The 9135-nt window shown below is 42.9% G+C and overlaps 1 protein-coding gene and 1 long non-coding RNA gene across 2 annotated transcripts; both read right to left on the bottom strand.

Annotated features, from left to right (window-relative positions):
• Positions 1-268: 268 nt before the first annotated feature.
• LOC123430284 lies at positions 269-4260 on the bottom strand. Its single transcript, XR_006622909.1, has 3 exons — positions 4044-4260; positions 3562-3903; positions 269-671 (listed from the first exon to the last, which is right to left on the bottom strand). It is a non-coding gene; the product is annotated as an uncharacterized LOC123430284 (long non-coding RNA).
• Positions 4261-4911: 651 nt separating this feature from the next.
• Positions 4912-7261, bottom strand: LOC123426730 (40S ribosomal protein S10-1). The gene is made up of 5 exons (XM_045110604.1): positions 7154-7261; positions 7024-7072; positions 6265-6547; positions 5542-5677; positions 4912-5196 (listed from the first exon to the last, which is right to left on the bottom strand). Exons 1-5 carry the CDS (start codon positions 7154-7156, stop codon positions 5098-5100), a joined length of 570 nt encoding a protein of 189 aa, XP_044966539.1. The 5' UTR covers positions 7157-7261; the 3' UTR covers positions 4912-5097.
• Positions 7262-9135: the final 1874 nt, after the last annotated feature.

The raw sequence follows: 9135 nt of genomic DNA, 5'->3' as shown, positions 1-9135 counted from the left end.
TCTATGTATCCACACAAGTATTGTGTTTCCAATCAATACAATTATAGCATGGATAATAAACGATTATCATGAACAAAGAAATATAATAGTAACTAATTATTATTGCCTCTAGGGCATATTTCCAACATTAACTCATTGTTAATATTCTAATTTCCAATAAGTGCTAACTTTTAAATATCAGATAAAGAATGGAAGTTCAAAAATCAGTTTATCCTAGTAGTTGCATGTTACTGTGTGGATGGACAACCATAGAGAGATAAATATCAGGAATCATTAACTAAAATTGTCAATAGTTAATACATACGGTGTGACATATCTCGATAGTATCATAAAAACATCTAAACTGGACCATTATCAAACAGCCACCACCCACCGCAGAGAGAAAAGGCAAAAATATATGAACAAGACGTAGCTAATATGGGATACTGACCTCATTCAGAGCCACGAAATGCATATGCACGACCATGCATTCCTAATACATTTCTACTATAGCTAGAGTCATCATTCAAAACACAACAACACAAATTTCTCCAGGGTATCTTCTGAAGCCGAGAGCAGTTGTACTTCTCTTGGATATTTTGCTTAACATTCCGCACGAAAAAAATAGAGGTCGAAGTAGAAGATGGAAGGAAAACCTGGCTGAGCCTCCAGGTTGAAGAAAACATCTAAACCTAAACATAAGAAACAAAACAAGGATAGTATAAGAAACAAAAAAGTGATCGCACACCTACAAGCTCACATAGAAGGTAAGACGCAACTACACTATGATTTACTCAGGAAAGGGAACTAAGAAAGCACACCAATCAGTTAAAGAGGCATCATCCCTTGTTCAAGTCTTTGATGTAATTTAGGACCGACAATAATAATGTAGAGGCCTTCCCATCAAATTTAAGGTTTTCGCGAAACAAAATTAGAGCAACTCTGTGAGAGTCATCATAATGGCAGCCTCTATAGCACGTATGGAGTGACCTGCATAATGATTCGCAACCTTCAAATGCAAAATCGATCGATTTTTTTAGGAAACATGTATTGTCTTCTATGTACTATTTTCAAATCTTAAACAAGGTCATATATGAACACTTGTGCATATTTATGTAAGAACACTTATGCATATTCGATTTTGCATTTGTCCTTAGATAATAAACATTGTGTGTTCATTTGCACAGGCAACATATCCTTTTTGTACAACTGGGGTAGAAATTCAGCCAATACCAGCAAATATGGCATAGATAACATCTCCTTCTTTTGGAAAAGGGAACCAAATCTGATAGGTTCATGCTCAGTCTAGAATTCCAATTGACCAAACTATAGTCAAATCTAAATTTAGCACCAGACTGAACTGAGTGGTTTACTTCAGTCACTATATTTTTTTCCATCCTAGAATCTCAAACTTTAGAAGCCACAAAATCAGGAACAAAATCAACCAATCAGATATGACGGGTGAAGTCCCAATAACTGACTGGGGTGGCATGAAACACAAGATGGCGCATCAAAAATAATACTTGACAAAGAACAACTTGACCAGGCACAAAGACCTGCACATGTGCAAGATATGGGAATCAACACATAATTTAACCTGAACCTACCTCAACCACGAGGGAATAGGAGTACTGCTACTTCCCTTGAGTGGCTGCTCGCTTTGGTTTAGCTTGCCCCAGCACAACAGAGAACCTACTTCAACTCATTGGGTGGCATAGATTAATTTAATTTCTCCTCCTAGTACTAAAAATATGACTATGTGGCTTAGGAAGTTAAGCTAGCATACATCAGAGACTCTGCATGCACCTTCCACAAATGTTTTTATATTGAACATGGCATGATCTTAAACTGGAAATGTAAAGCTTTCATACGTTCTATGCAGCTTATTATAGGGAGTCATACGAGCCAAGTCGATGAAGTTAAGCTTCCCTTTGACATTATCCCTCTAAATGTTGCAGCATGAATTGTTGCATCCCTCTAAATCATGCCACCATCTCTGCCACAGGAGACCTCCCTTACTCAGACTCAAATCAGTAAATCCCCTACCCCTTCTCTACCAGTGATGATCCGCCTCTGCTACTGATTCTTCTTCTTATTGCTGTTGCTGCTCTTTTCTTCATCCACCCTGTAACACCGCCTACCTCTCCCTGCCTAACCACCTGCCGCCACCACCCTAAAACTAGTGAGTGTTGTCACATGCCACCCCCTCTTCAGGTCGCCAAGACGATGCCAACCATCCCTCTAAATACTACCACCATCACATGTGCCCGTGACCTCTTGCACCCCACACACTCGAGTACATTAACCCCTTGCCTCTCCTCCGCCGCGACAACCCAGTGATGCTTCTATTCTTCCGACGCCTACCTTTTTCTTCTCTACCCTATCGACCCGCCCAACTCTACCTTCAACCACTTGCGACTGCCATCCATGGTGAACAAGTGTTGTCACTCGCTACCTCATCGCCCCCTTGCCCGAGTGGAAGCCCCCTCCGCAAAAAATAAGCGGTCGTCTCCGCTGTAGGCTAGCCCTCTAAACCTTGCGATCATCCCTAGCATCGTCGACCTCCCGCATCCCGCACTCCAGTCCGTTAACCCCTACCTCTCTTAGGTCAGCAACGGCATGGCAAGCCACATCATATTCAAATTTGGTGAGGTCCTAATGAGCCATCACCAACGATGTCACAACCTAAAATCTAAGGCTCGGGGCTGCGTGTGCATTGCTACAGGAAAAATGGTCTCATCGAGAGCAAAGCACATTCCAAAATCATCTTAATAAACATCAGCGTGTTCAAGCCTACTAAGCTCCAAACAAATCTCCAGAAATCATGTTAACTATGAGGTGTTTCATTTAGAACTAACATCAGATTGTAAAGATGGTTCTAGGGTTATTCTTACAATTATGCTTTATAGAAAATTATCTCACAAACATGGAAATTCCCTTGAACAGTAGTCACTTAAAAGCTAGGTAGATATCAAAACCAAAAAATTGAAGCCATACACACTAAAAAATATGCACTCACATCCCCAAGATGGTCGATGATAGTAAAATAAAGCATTAGTCGTTAGACTAACGATACCATTAGTTTCTTGCTCTCCTACTTCTATCTCAGCGAATCCACTGGAGTAAAGAACTGCCAACAAAATGTTGCATCCGAAAATTCAACACTACCACAACTATCAAATCAAACCAGTCCAGGTTCTTGTGAAGCCAGGAATGTACAAGGAGGATGACTACCTCGATGAGCTATTGTCAGCTATTGTGTTGTCATGAATAGGCTGATAAGCAACCCACTGTTTCCAGTTTCATTGATATTGCAAATCAATAAGCATGCAAATAACATAGAATGTAAAAATATATATTGACCAAGGCAACTGAACACTTTGAAGTCTCCTAGTAGATGCAGAAAAGAGAGAACCATGGATTGGATTTTTCGTTTTTTCCATTCAAGAGTATATAAATGATGTTGGAACTTGGGTTTCAGCAGTCAGCACCTAGTATTTTAATTTTCTTGCATGGAGTCAGCACCTACAATCGGTTAGTTGTGGAGCATGCACGACATTAGGATGGGGAGAAGGCATTTACCAGCGACCACGTAGGAGCAGAGGAAGACAGCGGCTGTGTCGGGACAGTACTTGTCCACGGGGACGACGAGATCCGATGAGGGTCAGGACCTCCTCGTCGGCGCACGGGCTGGGGATGGAGAGGACCGTCGGCTTCGTGGTAAAACCATCGGCTTCGTGGTAAAACCGTGGAACTCTGGGGCCATCGTGATGCAACCGTCCACATCGTGGTCGATCTGTGGCGTCGTCATGGTGGATCCGTCTCCATAGTGGTGGAGCCGTCACGCCATCATAGTGGATTCGTCTCCATGGTGGTAGGTCTGTGGCACAGGGAGGAAGATCCGTCGCATTGCTGCTGGAGGCGCTACGTGACGAGAGAGAGAGAGTTCCCGCGGAGCAGAGCAGAGAAAATGAATCAGAGATTCAGCGGGAGGAAAAGCACAAGGCCTGTGGAACAAAAAAAAACATTGTGGAGCAGAGGGGACGCGGAGAAGAAAGACTCACCGGATGTTGAGGAGGAGCACGAGGAGTGACGGCGGGCGGTCGGCCTCCAGGGGGTTGCCGGCGAGATCGAGGAGGACGATCAAGTCGCCGTCGGATGCGTCCTCCTCTCATCCTTTTGCCCTGCTCGCTCCATCCCCTGGTGAGATGAGATCTAGGAGGATGGTCAGGTCGTCGTGGGACGTCGCACTCCTGCCGTAAGGGATAACTGCGGAGGCGAGATGAGATGGACGGTGGAGTCGCCGACGTGGTCCTCGACGTCGGGCGACCTGCGATGACCGGATCCGGTGGTGGACGGGCCAGGAGAAGGGGAGGTGAAGGAAGGAATTGGTGGCAGCCGTCGGCGTGGGAGGCAGGTGCATCTGGGAGGGAGGAGCGAGAAGGAGAGTGGGTTGGAGGGGAACAAGGGGAGTCCAGCGATGGACATGTAGATCTCTGGATCAGGAATGGGAAAAGAAAGGTTTGTCGGTTGGTGGGAGCGACGGGACGGTGGGTCGGGAGAGAGCGTTAGCGACGGGGATCGAGAGGTCGAACCATCACGTAATAGAGGTGGTTTTTTCTGTCCTTTTTTTCTTTACATGAGGATTGCCGATTTTCTTTACGTGGAGAGGAGCAAGGTTGAACCATCACAACCGCACATCCTGCTTTAATAGTAGAGATAAGTTAGTATATATACTATATCATAATAGTATATGAGAGGTGTGGAGTAACTACAATGGTTATATATTTATACAGATGTAGGTACTTGGTTGGAACTTGTGTGTATTCGAGAGTTCCAAAAAATTCAGACAAAACCATTTCAGACACTAGTTGTATTCTTTGTTTAGGCATCATACAAAACTGCATACGACATTGCAAAACAAAAGATAACTTTTCACTTAAACTCGTTGTGAGCATTAACATGAAGCTTAAACCATTTCACAGAGCTATTTTACTGGATTGAATTAAGATAGCATATTATAGATATGTAGACTGGTCGATCTTGCAAACATCACTACATAAAACCATCATGCAAAACTTATAACTCAAAAACATCAAATCCAAACTACGAGGAAGTTCACTCCATTGGGCTAGCGCCAAAGCCACCAGCACCACCGCCACCACGGCCAAAGCCACCTGCGCCACCGCCGCGGCCAAATCCACCTCCACCAGAGCTCTGCAAGAATTGTGGGAATAATCAGAGAAATTGTTTATCAACTGAGACATGCAGGTACTATCAGGTTTCTTTATTACTAGTATTATTTCAATAATTGTATCAATAACACACATTTAAGTAGACCTTTTGGCAAAGAAAAGAGTGCAAACTATGAAACTAAGAATGGAACTCTTGAACATGAAACAAAACGCGGGTGGGTATGAAAACCTGCTCCAGTGTATAGAACGGATATGCAAACAGATATTCTAAGCTAGATTATTTATCTCTTGTCTGTAAATTACTATTGCTATGCTAAATCATATAACCAAAACAAGACGGAGCTCATCAAGGAGAAAAGTTGATTACCCTGAATGATGGCTGGAAGTCTGCAGGAGCTCCGCCTTTCTCACCACCAAAGTCACCAGGTGCACCACGAGGACCGCCACGGTAACCATCCCTGTCGCCATATCTTGGCCTGTCACCCTCAAAACGAGGTGGCCCCCTACAAAAGGTCCAATCAAAACAAGCAACATTAAAAGATTGCCTTAGCATCAATAAAATCATCAAGAGGATAAATAAACATAGTGAGTTAACCAAATCACATTTGCAAATCCTGAATACAAACATCTAGCTGTGGTTTACATAATAAAATCAAAGGACCAACCGACTAACAAATAAGGAAGAGGAGGCGTCCACAACTTGAAGTACACCATACATCAAAAAGTCTGACCATCATGCAAGATCAATCAAGTCTACAGAATGAACGAGGGAGTTTTTTTTGTTTGTTACAGGATTTAACATGACCCCTTGCAAAAAAAAACAATTTTCATATTCATATGGCTATGATGTAAAGCTTCCCAATAAAAAAAATGATGCAAAGCTATGCCTACAGAATAGAACATGCACCTTAAACCATTAAGTCAAATCACATACAGGTATAACCTTAAGATACAAACAGAATGTAGTCAGTCATACTTAATATACCACAATCGGCTATCATAAATCAAAGTTAGTAGTCACTTCCATTAGGCAGCAAGGGCAATGGCGTCGATAACAATAGAGTACCGAGAGAAAGGGCAAGAACTATACCTCGGGCGATCACCAGGTGGGCCAGAACCGAGTGGGCGGCCAGGAGGCCTGGCAGATTTTTTGAGCGTGGCAGGCACAATCTCAGACGGCAGGTTGAGGAAGTTGCGCAGGAACTCAATGCCATCGTTGGTGAGGTACCAATAGTAATGCTGCCACGAGAAGGTCTCCCTGACGTATTCCTTAGACTTGAAGCTCTGCATGAGCTTGATCACCTGGAGGTTCGGCACATCAATCTGCGGGTGCTTCGCCAGGTTGTAGTCCTTCTTGGCATACAGCACCCCCTCTGCAATTGCACATACATGCATCAGGTAAAATGATTTAATGTGACTTCACTTGAAATAATTTTCAAAATCTCTGGTGTAGCAAGTTAACCAGAGCATGCAATCTTTCATTTGGTTTCTGATGTACATAATTGGTGTACAAAGTCATCACAGGCCAGGGCATGGAATTTTCATTTTGTTTATTGATGAACATATTTTGACGAGAAACCAGAACCCAATCCCCCTTATATGAGCTTAGGGGAGAACATGATCCCACCAAACATATGAGAGCCTAATAGTAAGCTTCCTGACATGCACAATTCCACTGACGACGAATCAAATCCTATACATTAATACACTCCACCTCTTTTCCTTTAAAGATCTATAGATTGCACTGAACGAAGTTGCTTTCGGTGCATCAAATCAATTCAACTAACGATCAACCACGCCCGTATTGTTGCTACTAGCCTACGAGCGCCAGGGATTGAGAAGTACTGACCTTGGAAGAGGTACTTGCAAATCTCATTGCGGTTCTTCTTGGAGATGATCTGGGAGAAACAACACACGAGATTAACACCGGCATCAGGGCATGTAAAACAGCAGGCTCTATCCTAGTGGTGATCGCGTACCATGGTGGGCGGCGCGGGTAAGTCGAGCTCCCAAGTGCGCCGGGACGGGAGAGGGAGGCGGCGGCGCGAGGGAGAAACGAAGAACCCTAGAGATTCTGACTGGGAAAAGCTTTTATATAGTCGCTGTGGTGTAGGGTTAGTCAGAGAGAGAGTTGTGGCGAGGGGCAGAAATGTAAAAAGGGACGGGACTGCATGGAATATAGGCCCGCCTAAATGGGCTCAGACCGGGTTTGTGAGTTTACACGACCAATTTAGGATTTTTTTCAAGAAGGCGGTAGGCCCAACATGTCCAACATTGCATTGAAAAAATGCTATAATGTGAACTGAGAAAAGCTATGATGAACACTGAGACAAAGCTTTCGATATCAACTAACCCTGGGTGATTATATATAGCCTAAAAAACTATCTCTAGGCGATTTGGCCTACAATTTGGAAATTTATTGATGAAGGTGAGCATCAAAGCCTTATGTCAACTCATATGTTCGTCAATAGATTTTTGGCCAACTTTGAGCTATCTTCTGCAATGAAGATTCAGCAATAACTCAAGCCCGACAAACAACTGAGAGGGTATTTGATCAATAAAGCAAAGCATGTTTTCCATTAAAAAAGTAAATGTCTAAGAGTCACCACCAAACTTAAGTCCGTCAAACAACTAGGAGGGTATTGCATGATTGCAAGAGAGGTTAACTCTTCAAAATCTTCGTTTCAAGCACGTGAAACATTCCAAGAACGACGCGAGAATAATGTTGAGGTACGTGGCTTAGCAAGGATGGCCACTAGTTTAGGAGGAAGACATTGATACGATTCCAACGTATTTAGAATTTTTTTACTGTTTCATGCTATTATATTATCATTCTTATATGATTTATATGTCATTTTATATAGTTTTTATGAAGTACTCTGTTAAGTTAGTGCCTAGTGTCAGTTTTTTTTAAATCTATTTCTTTATTTCGTAAAAAACATACCAAATGAAGTCCAAACACGATGAAATTTTTCGATGTTTTTTGGGCTACGAGAGACTCTAAAAGCTTTGTGGAGAGACTAGAAGATGCATGAGAGAGCGACAAAAGGGTGTGCCATCAACACATGTGGGGCTCATGTAGCTCTGTTTGACCTAATACATGGCCTATAAATTTCCAAATATTTCAGAACCCAGAAAGCGAGAGCCGCAACAATTCTATCACTGTCGCGGGTCTCTGTTCTTTCCCGATCCCGTCTAGAGGTCTTTTCCGCTACTCTATCGGAGGGGAAACCATTGGGGAGGCAATCTTCATCCTCCTTGTTGCTTCCATGATGATGTGTGAGTAGTTCCTTCGGGACCTATGGATCCATAGCAATAGTTAAATGGTTTTTTCTCTCTCATTTTAATCTTCAATACAATGATCTCTTCGGATACCTATTTGATGTAATTCTCGCGGTGTGTTTGATGGGATTCGATGAATTGTGGGTTTATGATCAGGTTATTCATTGGAACTATTTGAGTCTTTTGAGATATATTTATATGTGATTTCATAGCTATGTATGCTTTTCGATCTATAAGTTTTTTTGACCAATCAGATGAGTAGATCTTGAGAGGGAGTGGTGCATAGTAGTGTAAGAATATATCTAAGGCACACCCTCGATCTATGGAGGACCAAGCAATCACACAAGCATGACACTGAGATTTGTTAACGAGGTTCACCGATATGGCTACATCCTTGGGGGCGTGCCTACGTGCGCTCCTCTTCGTGACACCGTCACAATACCACACCGCCCTGCGTGTTTGTGCTATTATGTTGGCATAGGTTACATCATGTGTCTATCCCCACTATATATGAGAGGCCAACGATACAAGTGTCCTAGAGGAGACGACTCCATGTCCTATCTAAACACAATGCAACTACAAGTCCAACTATAACTTACCTTCTACACTATATTCGACACAATTCCAACAAACTTCACCTTGCGAATATTCTCCACCACATTGAATTTGGCTATGCGTC

This window comes from Hordeum vulgare, chromosome 2H (genome assembly GCF_904849725.1).
Source record: "Hordeum vulgare subsp. vulgare chromosome 2H, MorexV3_pseudomolecules_assembly, whole genome shotgun sequence".
NCBI lineage: Eukaryota > Viridiplantae > Streptophyta > Magnoliopsida > Poales > Poaceae > Hordeum > Hordeum vulgare.
The sequence above is the reverse complement of the archived record's forward strand: the minus strand, read 5'-3'. Positions and strand labels throughout refer to the sequence as shown.

Excerpts from the sequence above, each read along its gene's own strand:
- LOC123426730 (XM_045110604.1), bottom strand. Across the intron at positions 6,548-7,023 it reads TTGCAAGTACCTCTTCCAAG|AGGGGGTGCTGTATGCCAAG; the intron begins GTCAGTACTTCT and ends GTGCAATTGCAG. Across the intron at positions 5,197-5,541 it reads ACTTCCAGCCATCATTCAGG|AGCTCTGGTGGAGGTGGATT; the intron begins GTAATCAACTTT and ends CAATTCTTGCAG.